Consider the following 12346-nt stretch of genomic DNA (forward strand, 5'->3'; position numbering starts at 1 on the left):
TGAATTCATAAATTATTATTATTATTATAAATTGAGCATCATTCCAGGGAGATTATAGCATCATTACCTCGGTCTTATATAATATTTTTCCCGTATTTTCCGGACTATAATTCACACTTTTTTTCATAGGTTGGCCGTTCCTGCGACTTATACTCCAGAGCGACTTATAAATGAAAAAAACTGTTTATATTACATAAACACTGGACACCTTTTCTGTTTCTGTTTATTTTTTGTGTAGCTGAATATAAATACGGTGAATATATAAGTATATAACATAGATATAGAAGATATGCACCTTACTTATTCATTTTTTTGTTTTTTTTAAACATTTAATTCAACAATTTTTTTCCTCTTTTATTTCTCATTTTTATATATATATAATATATTGTTTATAAATAAACATAATAAATAACAATAAATACATAATAAAAATAATGTAATTTAATAATAATAAAAAATATTGAAAAATATAATTGTATATATATAAATATACTATATATATAATTATATTTTTTAATACAATATTAATAATATAATAATAATATATTAATAATAATTATTAATATTAATTATAATAATATTAATATTATTAATAATAAAATATAGAAAAATATAATTATATATATAATATATTCATATATATACAATTATATTTTTCAATATTTTATTATTATTAAATTACATAATAATAATAATAATAATAATGTAATAAATTACATTATTATATAATATATTATATATATACAATTATATTTTTCAATATTTTATTATTATTAAATTACATTATTTTTTCGATTTCCTTACACAGCATCCCTTCCTTCATTGTACACAACAAGTGACCAAAATATGAATGTTATCAAGCCCGATATTGTAGGTGTCTACATGTAAGCGATATGAATGAATTATTAGACACATAGTACATAGATATATATGTATATATACATACAGGTTACTGTGTCTATATGGTACATTGAATGTAAGACGGTGATGTTCCTTGGTGTACCTTGTACTAAATCCAACCATGTACTAGTACATGTACCTTGTACTAGAATCCTAGAGACTAAGAATCATTTACACCTAGTCTCCAATGACCTTAATGTGCATGTACTGTACTGTACTCTAATGTACTGTACCCCCCCCCCCCCCCCCCCTCCGCCTTCTGCAAACAAACGTGTGGTTGTCATTGCCTTGTTGTACCTGAGACGTGTTACCTCGTCCGGCGTCTGCGTTTATCCTCGCCGATTCTATGGCGCTATTCCAAATATAGCGCCGATATCCAAACAGCGGTTCCCCCCCACGGAGGTGTCATGGCATAAACTGTTGAGAATGATTGATGGGATTAGGTGCAGGCGATTAAAGCGGTCAGAATAAGGTTTAGACAGGCCGCGTACAAACTCATTAAAGGAGCCATAAAGGCAGCTAATGAAACTCACGAGCGCTATCGCTACGAGCCGCCAGTGTCCTCTGCCAGCAGGAGAAGAAAGGCGGCGCTTTTACTCTTGGCGCCGGCAACGCTACACGATATGCCTGATATGTTTCCGTGTAAAGTCAAGTCAATGAAAGCCGAGGTCGGGAATTGCACCGTCACCTCTTACAGCGATTCTTTTTGTCATTTGCAGGACGACAACTCCATGTTCTTTCAGTTTGGCCCCTCCATCGAGCAGCAGGCGTCCGTCATGCTCAACATCATGGAGGAATACGACTGGTACATCTTCTCCATCGTCACCACATACTACCCCGGGTACCAGGACTTTGTTACCAAGGTAACGATGCAAACGAGAGCTAGGTTCGTTTATGCAAATGGCCGTTCCCGCAATCAGCAGCCTGGCTCCGACGAGAATAAGGCGGTATGTTTTGGCCGCTAACCACACGACCGCCGTGCCACCACATTTCCTGTCATTTTATATTAGGAGATGATGCATGATGCAGGAGGCACATGGGGGTTGCTGGTTCGATCCCCGTTTTGAAACGAATCGACGGTTTCGATGGCGCCCCCTATTGAACATTCAATTTAAGGTTCTGCTTATTTTGTGCGCGGTGGCATGGCTCGGATCGTCGAGTTGCTTGTTCGATCCTCTCTCCGTGAATTGATCAGTTCATTCAACGGTTGGTAGTTGAATCCTGATCCATAACAAGCTGCTTCTTATTATTTTTCTGCCCCCGTCCAGATCCGCAGCACGATCGAGAACAGCTTCGTGGGCTGGGAACTGGAGGAAGTCCTGCTTCTGGACATGTCGGTCGACGACGGGGATTCCAAGATTCAGAACCAGCTGAAGAAGCTTCAGAGTCCCGTCATTCTTCTGTACTGCACCAAAGAGGAGGCCAACACCATCTTTGAGGTGGCCCATTCTGTCGGGATTACCGGTTATGGCTACACGTGGATCGTGCCCTCGCTCATCGCCGGAGACACCGACGTCGTGCCTGCAGAGTTCCCCACAGGTAGGCGCTATACGGGGACTCGATGTTTGCTTGCTTCCGGCTTCTCTGTTACGGAACGCCGTTGGTTCATCTTCCTACTTGGAAATTCATCAATTTAGATTTAGTCTCACGACAACAATACTTTGTAAAATGAGGTTTTGGTAATGCTAATGGTAATCGTAATTACCATTAGATTTTTTTTGTAAAAATGCTAATGCTAATGCTAATGCTAATGATAATGCTAATGGTAATCGTAATTACCATTAGATTTTTTTTGTAAAAATGCTAATGCTAATGCTAATGCTAATGATAATGCTAATGGTAATCGTAATTACCATTAGATTTTTTTTGTAAAAATGCTAATGCTAATGCTAATGCTAATGCTAATGCTAATGGTAATCGTAATTACCATTAGATTTTTTTTGTAAAAATGCTAATGGTATTGCTAATGGTAATGCTAATGCTAATGCTAATGGTAGTAGTAGTAGGCTAGTATTAGCCTGCTTATTGGCTTGCTTATTAGCCTCCTTTTGCCCTATTATATGAAATTTGGAAAAAAAACCAAAAATCAAAAAAAATATAAAAATCATTAAAAATATCAAATTATTTAGGGGTTGCTTAAGAACATTTAAGGGGGGCTGAAGTCCCCCTAAAATAGTCCGAAAGACGCCACTGGTGGTGATGGCGTTGACTGAGGGTAATTTACCCAATGCTGCACACTGTTAGGACCGTGTCGAGTGCCGCATCCATCCGGGTCGGTACCGACGCTCCCAAGTATGTCAAGTTCATTTTTCCCAAGTGTTTTTTTTTGTTGTAATGTTTGTTCCAGTAGTCAATAAAAGGCCAAAGCAAAGCTAGCACAGTGCTTCTCGTGCGGGGCTTAACGGTAACACTTGACACGCGTGTGTTATGACATATAAACACGCCCCGAGAGATATATATATAAATGATACGCACAGAGCTCCGTTTCCCAGATGCAGACACGGAATACACCACGCGGTTACATGCGTCAAACACTCAAACATGCTCGCTTTTCATTTCATGAAAAATACAAAGGAAGTCGTGGAGAGCGAGCGGGAGCGGATGTGTCAACGTCGTGGGGGGGGCTGTCAGTGCTGAGGTCCCACGAGGCAGGCGGTGTGCCGGGACGCCTGTCTTATTTCTGACCGTTGACATGCTAGTGAACCGGCTGACATGTTGGTCATACACTGTCACATGGATGCACACGATCTGATGGAGACGGACACGGATAGCCTGGTAAATTGTTTCGAAGGCCATGTGGTCATGTGACCTTGATCCAAAGGTGACTGGACAGGGACCCCCGAGTAAAAATGATCACTTAGTTTGCTGTTGGCTCCAAAGCGGATATTCATTCATTCATTCATTCATTTTCTACCGCTTTTTCCTCACGAGGGTCGCGGGGGGTGCTGGAGCCTATCCCAGCTGTCTTCGGGCGAGAGGCGGGGTACACCCTGGACTGGTCGCCAGCCAATCACAGGGCACATATAGACAAACAACCATTCACACTCGCATTCATACCTATGGACAATTTGGAGTGGCTAATTAACCTAGCATGTTTTTGGAATGTGGGAGGAAACCGGAGTACCCGGAGAAAACCCACGCATGCACGGGGAGAACATGCAAACTCCACACAGAGATGGCCGAGGGTGGGGAAAGACAAAATAAGAAGCCAAAAAGTTACCACTTCCACACAAAATAGGAGGAGAACTCATTCATTCATTCATTTTCTACCGCTTATGCTCACAAGGGTTGTGGGGGGTGCTGGAGCCTATCCCAACTGTCTTCGGGCGAGAGAGAGGCGGGGTACACCATGGACTGGTCGCCAGCCAATCACAGGGCACATATAGACAAACAACCATTCACACTCACATTCATACCTATGGACAATTTGGAGTCGCTAATTAACCTAGCATGTTTTTGGAATGTGGGAGGAAACCGGAGTACCCGGAGAAAACCCACGCATGCACGGGGAGAACATGCAAACTCCACACAGAGATGGCCGAGGGCGGGGACCGAACCCTGGTCTCCTAGCTGTGAGGTCTGCGCGCTAACCACCAGACCGCCGTGCCGCCCAAAACGGATATTCTTTAATAATAATAATAATAACACAAAATAGTTAGCTCTCGTCTACTTCCGCACGTAAAATTGTGTGCTGCGGTGAAACAAGCCAGTTATGCAAATTTGAGGATTGCATCATCACACCACACCAATGGGAAACACCGCAGACAAAACAAGGAAGCCAAAGACAAAGCAAAACACACATAGTGTTCTCACTTAGCTTAAGTCTCGCTAAATTTGTCGTTGTCCCGTGAGATTTCACAGTATCACGGTAAAAACTTCAAGGTCGAAGGTGGCGTTCAACTTTATAAATAAAGTTTTCTCATAAAAGAGTTGTCACTCGGACATGATAAATACCGAAGTGAAGCCGTTGTGTGTCGTCAATTAATGGCGACTATTTGTCACGAGTTAATCATCACGAGGTCAATAACGGCAGATTTCATCAATGGAGCTCATTATCAAAATGTCAAGTCCGTTCTAATTGATGGGGCTCGTTTTCAAAGCTAAATCAACTCGACACTTTGTGTGTTATTTTTCGCTTGTCGCCGATGACTGAACCAACACAAATAAACCACATCAAGCATATTTGGGTGGGAAGTGCTTGTTAATGCTAAAGCAGAAATATCGAATGAATATTGAAATCTGTTCACCGTCGAGGGATCGAATCAGGAACCATCCGATTGGGAGACGATACTCATATTTTCCATTGTTACGAACATAACGTATTTGATAAGCTGGGATAGGCTCCAGCACCCCCACAACCCTCGTGAGGATAAGCGGTAGAAAATGAATGAATGAGTACTCCTCCTATTTTGTGTGGAAGTGGTAACTTTTTGGCTTCTTATTTTGTCTTTCCCCACCCTCAGCCATCTCTGTGTGGAGTTTGCATGTTCTCCCCGTGCATGCGTTGGGTTTTCTCCGGGTACTCCGGTTTCCTCCCACATTCCAAAAAAAACATGCTAGGTTAATTAGCGACTCCAAATTGTCCATAGGTATGAATGTGAGTGTGAATGGTTGTTTGTCTATATGTGCCCTGTGATTGGCTGACCACCAGTCCGGGGTGGACCCCGCCTCTCTCTCGCCTGAAGACAGCTGGGATAGGCTCCAGCACCACCCTTGTGAGGATAAGCGGTAGAAAATGAATGAATGAGTACTCCTCCTATTTTGTGTGGAAGTGGTAACTTTTTGGCTTCTTATTTTGTCTTTCCCCACCCTCGGCCATCTCTGTGTGGAGTTTGCATGTTCTCCCCGTGCATGCGTGGGTTTTCTCCGGGTACTCCGGTTTCCTCCCACATTCCAAAAAAAACATGCTAGGTTAATTAGCGACTCCAAAGGTATGAATGTGAGTGTGAATGGTTGTTTGTCTATATGTGCCCTGTGATTGGCTGGCCACCGGTCCAGGGGTGGACCCCGCCTCTTGCTCCAATACAGCTGGGATAGACTCCAGCACCCCCGTGACCCTTGTAAGGAAAAAGCAGTAGAAAATGAATGAATGAATGAGGATCGAACCAGCAAACTTTGGGTTGCGGAACTACCTCCTGAATCACGTTGGAACAAGCAGAATATCCCAGTCATGGAAAATGGCGGATTTTCCAACAATAGGAGCTTCCAAATTAACTCATCATTTAATTAGTCTTTAACGTAGTTTTTGCACAAAGAGGTGATGATGTAACTCCACAATAAGAAGCGACATAAAATATAAAATGACAATAAATTTGCGTTTCAATGGAAACACCTTTAATGTATGATTTGTCGGCCATTTTAAGCAAAGGTCTGCAAATGAGTGTTTCCAAAGCAACAGCTTGTGCGGAGAGAACAGCATTCGGGATCAACGGGATAAACAAGCGCACAGACAACGCAAACGCTAACAAACGCTTCAGACTGACAGATGGACAAACAGAGCAAGGTGATTGGACGCTCTGCACGCCGTCTCTCTTGGAAGGTGCTCAAATCATGTCCTTTCCGATGATCAACAACCGTCTTCCCGCTCTGACTTCCTCCATCTGCGTCTCTTCCCTCTCCTTCCCTGGATGATCCGCGTCACCTCTCGGTATCATCTGGCTCTGTTTACCTTCCAGATTCCGACTTTTCCCTTAACTTTGTCTTGTTTATTCAAATCCTTCTGCCGCCGTCTGGATCTCTCCAGACGTCTCGCACGTTGGTGTCCTCTGATTGGTCCGTCCTCCGTCCAGGGCTGCTGTCGGTGTCGTACGACGAGTGGGACTACGGCCTGGAGGCCCGTGTTCGTGATGGCGTGGCTATCATCACCATGGCGACCTCCACCATGATGATGGACAGAGGACCTCACACCTTGCTCAAGTCTGAGTGCCACGGAGCCCCGGACAAGAAGACCCCCGTCTCAGGCAACCCTAATGAAGTACTCAGGTCAGTGATGGTGGGAATATCAATAGCAATACTATGTGTACTAAGTATGGGTATGTTATGTTATATATCATATATATATATATATATGTTATGCTATATTGATAGTGACGTGCTATCAAATGCTATATGGATAGTGACACGCTATCAAATGCTATATGGACAGTAACGTGCTATCAAATGCTATATGGACGGTGACGCGCTATCAAATGCTATATGGATAGTGACGTGCTATCAAATGCTATATGGATAGTGACGCGCTATCAAATGCTATATGGATAGTGAGGCGCTATCAAATGCCGTATGGATAGTGACGCGCTATCAAATGCTGTATGGATAGTGACGCGCTATCAAATGCTATATGGATAGTGACACGCTATCAAATGCTATATGGATAGTGAGGCGCTATCAAATGCTATATGGATAGTGAGGCGCTATCAAATGCTATGTGGATAGTGACGTGCTATCAAATGCTATATGGATAGTGACGCGCTATCAAATGCGAATTGGATAGTGACGTGCTATCAAATGCTATGTGGATAGTGACGCGCTATCAAATGCTATATGGATGGTGAGGCGCTATCAAATGCTCTATGGACAGTGACGTGCTATCAAATACTATTTGGATAGTGACACGCTATCAAATGCTGTATGGGCGCTATCAAATGCTATATGGATAGTGACACGCTATCAAATGCCATATGGATAGTGACACGCTATCAAATGCTGTATGGATAGTGACACGCTGTCAAATGCTGTATGGATAGTGAGGCGCTATCAAATGCTATATGGATAGTGAGGCGCTATCAAATGCTATATGGATAGTGAGGCGCTATCAAATGCTATATGGATAGTGATGTGCTATGAAATGCTATATGGATAGTGACGCGCTATCAAATGCTATATGGATGGTGACGTGCTATCAAATGCTGTATGGATAGAGACGTGCTATCAAATGCTGTATGGATAGAGACGTGCTATCAAATGCTATATGGATAGTGACACGCTATCAAATGCTATATGGATAGTGACACGCTATCAAATGCTATGTGGTTAGTGACGCGCTATCAAATGCTATATGGATGGTGATGCCCTATCAAATGCTATATGGATAGTGACGCGCTATCAAATGGCATATGGTTAGTGACGTGCTATCAAATGCTGTATGGACGCTGTCAAATGCTTTATGGATAGTGACACGCTATGAAATGCTTTATGGATAGTAACACGCTATCAAATACTGTATGGATAGTGACACGCTATCAAATACTGTATGGATAGTGACGCGCTATCAAATGCTATATGGATAGTGACGTGCTATCAAATGCTATGTGGATAGTGACGCGCTATCAAATGCTATATGAACACTATCAAATGCTATATGGATGGTGACGCGCTATCAAATGCTATATGGATAGTGACGTGCTATCAAATGCTATATGGTTAGTGACACGCTATCAAATGCTTTATGGATGGTGACACGCTATCAAATGCTGTATGGACACTATCAAATGCCGTATGGCTAGTGACGTGCTATCAAATGCCGTATGGCTAGTGACGTGCTATCAAATGCCGTATGGCTAGTGACGTGCTATCAAATGCCGTATGGCTAGTGACGTGCTATCAAATGGCGTATGGCTAGTGACGTGCTATCAAATGCCGTATGGCTAGTGACGTGCTATCAAATGCTGTATGGACGCTATCAAATGCTGTATGGCTAGTGACGTGCTATCAAATGCCGTATGGCTAGTGACGTGCTATCAAATGGCGTATGGCTAGTGACGTGCTATCAAATGCCGTATGGCTAGTGACGTGCTATCAAATGCTGTATGGACGCTATCAAATGCTGTATGGCTAGTGACGTGCTATCAAATGCTGTTGGATGGTACCAAGACCGCCAAGAACAAAGTGTTATCTACAACAGATGCCGGTGCACACACCTTCGTCCTGCCATGTAATAATGCCCCGCCCCCACACACAAAAACACGCCTTCTTACGCTCCTTGCTGAGAAAAAAATCCGCCCCCGCCCTTTCACCCGTCCGTCTCAGCGGCAGGCCTTTTGAACTGGCGGCGAAGCGCAGCACACGGCGCCACTTTACTCTGCACGCATCCTAATTGGTCCCAATGGCGTTTCAGTGGGCGGACGCCAACCCCTGTCATGCTGCGCCGCTCCAGAGCTCGGCACGGAATTATATTCAGCTGGGCAGGATCACCCCCCCAACCCCGATCCCCCACCCAGACCCTCGGTCATGTGTGTGTTTTCATTCTTGAAGGTCAGATGTGTATTTGTTGACAGTAGCGCTACGCTATGTGTGGCTACATGGGGGCAGATACCACATTACAGTCAATAAACACAACAGATACTTGCTCACGGTGCAACAAAGCGAAAACACGATACGTCCACAGCAAGTTTGGGCTACAATCACTACACATTGAACCCGCAAGGCATGCTGGGTAGTCCAGCAGCTACAACAATATAAACTATGAACAATTCAACATTGGGTATGAAGAGTCCTCCTTGACGACCTCCTCAACCAAGGACAAACACGGCAAAATGTTGTATCGCAAGCTACCCAGCATGCCTTGCGGCAGGAATATTTGGGTGTTTTTTTTAGCATGGGTGTTGTTTCGTAGGTGTGTATTTGTACGGCCACACGTGTGAGTTGACGTGTTGTGTCGTTTGGATGGCTTTTGGGCATCGGCTACAGATTATATCTGACTATTTTGGTGACACCGTGGGTGTCCAAAGTGTGGCACAGGGGCCATTTTCAGCCCACAGGTAGTTTTTTGTTGTTTTTTATGAAATATATTTTCCTATTGTTTGTCTTTTGGTGGTATGCACGGCGGTCGAGTGGTTAGCGCGCAGACCTCACAGCTAGGAGACCAGGGTTCAATTCCACCCTCGGTTTGCATGTTCTCCCCGTGCATGCGTGGGTTTTCTCCGGGTACTCCGGATTCCTCCCACATTCCACAAACATGCTAGGTTAATTAGCGACTCCAAATTGTCCATAGGTATGAATGTGAGTGTGAATGGTTGTTTGTCTATATGTGCCCTGTGATTGGCTGGCCACCAGTCCAGGGTGTACCCCTCCTCTCGCCCGAAGACAGCTGGGATAGGCTCCAGCACCCCCGCGACCCTCGTGAGGATAAGCGGTAGAAAATGAATGAATGAATGAATGGCTTCTCCTCCTATTTTGTGTGGAAGTGGTAACTTTTTGGCTTCTTATTTTGTCTTTCCCCACCCTTGGTCATTTCTGAGTGTGAATGGTTGTTTGTCTATATGTGCCCTGTGATTGGCTGGCCACCGGTCCAGGGTGGACCCCGCCTCTCGCCATGAAGTGTACATAAAGCCAAACCAAAAACTGAAGCTGGTCTAACAAGGTGAGCATTAAAAATCCCAATAATAAACATATTGCTCGTAATGAAGTGTCCAGAGAAGAGCTCTTCCCCCGTCTCCTTCTCCATCCTCTCCACGGCTCCGCACCGTCACCCCAGCCACTGTCTACGCTTTTCTAATCAACTTAGCCGTGTTGCTGATTAGATCAGCCGCGAGCACCGCCGAGATCTCTCGCCCCTCGCCGCCTTAACTAAATTTGTGCAGCGATAACCTTTGTCTTGGAGTGTTCAATCACGACATCATCAATCGGATAGAGTCTATGAAGTCCGAACTGAATGGCCGCTTTTCCTGCGTGGATGCCACGACGCCCCGTATGACGCTTCCAAGTGTGAGTTGATGGATAAAGGCGGCATGAGACGAGGAACAAGTCGGTGAAAGACGGGGTGTCGGCGTCCGCTGAACCTGAATACCACAGAGAGGAAATAAATGAGCGCAGACGCATAAAAATGGTTGAGTGCAGCACGGGAGGGTCGCTGAATGGCTTGATGAGCTCCAAGAAGATGTGAGTCATATGCTGGCCTTTTCAATCACCCCCTTTCAGCATAATTGAACGCTTCTGCAGGTTCTTGTATCGCTACTGACATCTTTACGCCACCGAATGGAGAGCCGTGGGGATCCGGATGACTGCTGTTTTTAGGTCAGGGCTCTGAAGTATTTTTCACTAAAAAAATGAATGGATGCAAGGTCCATATTTGGTAAAGAAACATATATGTACTGTAGATATGCTAAGAAGGCTTTTTCCCCCAACTACAGTAACTTTCATCTAGTAACTTCTCATAATATTATGACTTTATTCCCATAGTAGTTTGAATTTATTCCCATAATATTTTGACTTTATTGCTCTAATATTTTTCTTAAACTTTTTCTTGACTTAATTTTTCCAAAAAATACAACTCTAGTTTTTGTTTGTTTGTCATGAAATTGCCCCTTTTTTCTAAATATTTTGACTTTATTCTCATTAAATTACCGCTGTTTTTATACATTTCTGCTGACTTTTTTCCAACTACACTTACTTTTTTTGAGTAAATTTACTTACTACTAATATTATGACTTTATTCACATAATAGTTTGAATTTATTCACATAATATTTTGACTTTATCTCTATATTATTATCACTTTTTCTTGAACTAATTTTCAAAAAATTACACATTTAGTTTATTTCACGTTTTTTTTTTCTTTGTAAAATATGACTGTTTTATTAATATTTCGTATTTTATTCTCATAAATTACCACCACTTTAAATTTTCATCTTGTAATATTATGACTTTATTCCCATAATAGTTTGAATTTTTCCCATAATATTTAGACTTTATTTCTATAATATTATCACTTTTTCTTGACATAATTTTCAAAAAATTACACATTGATTTAGTTTATTTGTTTATCATTTAAATGTCTTTCTCTGTAAAATACTCTTTAGACTCTTTTATTAATATTTCATATTTTATTCTCATAAATTACCACCACTTTAAATTTTCATCTCGTAATATTATGACTTTATTCCCATAAAATTTTGACTTTATATCCAGAATATTACATAATTTTTTAAATGACCCCTTTATATTGTTTGTTTCTCATGCCAACATTTTGATCTGATTTTTCCCCCTCATATTATGTAATTCCCATGAAACATACAACTTTTTTTCCCTTAATATTTTGACTTTTGTCATGTGATTATTCATTTTTTCTTTGATAGTGATATTATAGAATCTGGCAATTAAAACAAAAAACACAGCCCCGTGCTGCAAATAGCCCCCGGGCCACCCTTTGGACTCCCCCGGTTTAGGTCCTCCTCCTAACTTTGTCTGGTCTTTTCCATGCGTATCTCCAGCAGACCACATGTATTAATACATCAGATAGTCATGACTAATTCTTCATTCTCCCAAAGTGTGCAAGAAATAAGTCTTGAAAGCGGGCGTGGAGAATTGATTGAGCCCAGCAGCTGAAAGGAAGACTAATCGGCAAACTATGGGAATTGGATTAGAAATTGTTCTGACTCTCAAAAACTAATTAGGAGTAGTTATTAATCTGTACGAATGGAATGAGCCTGATTTAAAAAAAAAAAAAA

General features: G+C 42.2%; 1 protein-coding gene across 6 annotated transcripts in view; it reads left to right on the plus strand.

Moving 5' to 3' along the window:
- LOC131103779 (glutamate receptor ionotropic, NMDA 2B-like) overlaps nucleotides 1-12346 on the plus strand; it is a 143455-nt gene that overhangs the window by 83409 nt on the left and 47700 nt on the right. For 5 of the 6 annotated variants that reach the window (XR_009119680.1, XM_058050306.1, XM_058050305.1 and 2 more), the window contains exons 5-7: nucleotides 1620-1763; nucleotides 2169-2439; nucleotides 6690-6882. Coding sequence is in view for 5 of the 6 variants with exons in the window: in XM_058050306.1 (XP_057906289.1) it covers nucleotides 1620-1763; nucleotides 2169-2439; nucleotides 6690-6882 (608 nt within the window). In the remaining variant the exon portion in view is untranslated. The remainder of the gene's footprint in view (nucleotides 1-1619; nucleotides 1764-2168; nucleotides 2440-6689; nucleotides 6883-12346) is intronic. The other variant, XM_058050310.1, reaches the window with a different exon arrangement.

The sequence above is a fragment of the Doryrhamphus excisus genome, chromosome 15, assembly GCF_030265055.1.
Source record: "Doryrhamphus excisus isolate RoL2022-K1 chromosome 15, RoL_Dexc_1.0, whole genome shotgun sequence".
Taxonomy (NCBI): domain Eukaryota; kingdom Metazoa; phylum Chordata; class Actinopteri; order Syngnathiformes; family Syngnathidae; genus Doryrhamphus; species Doryrhamphus excisus.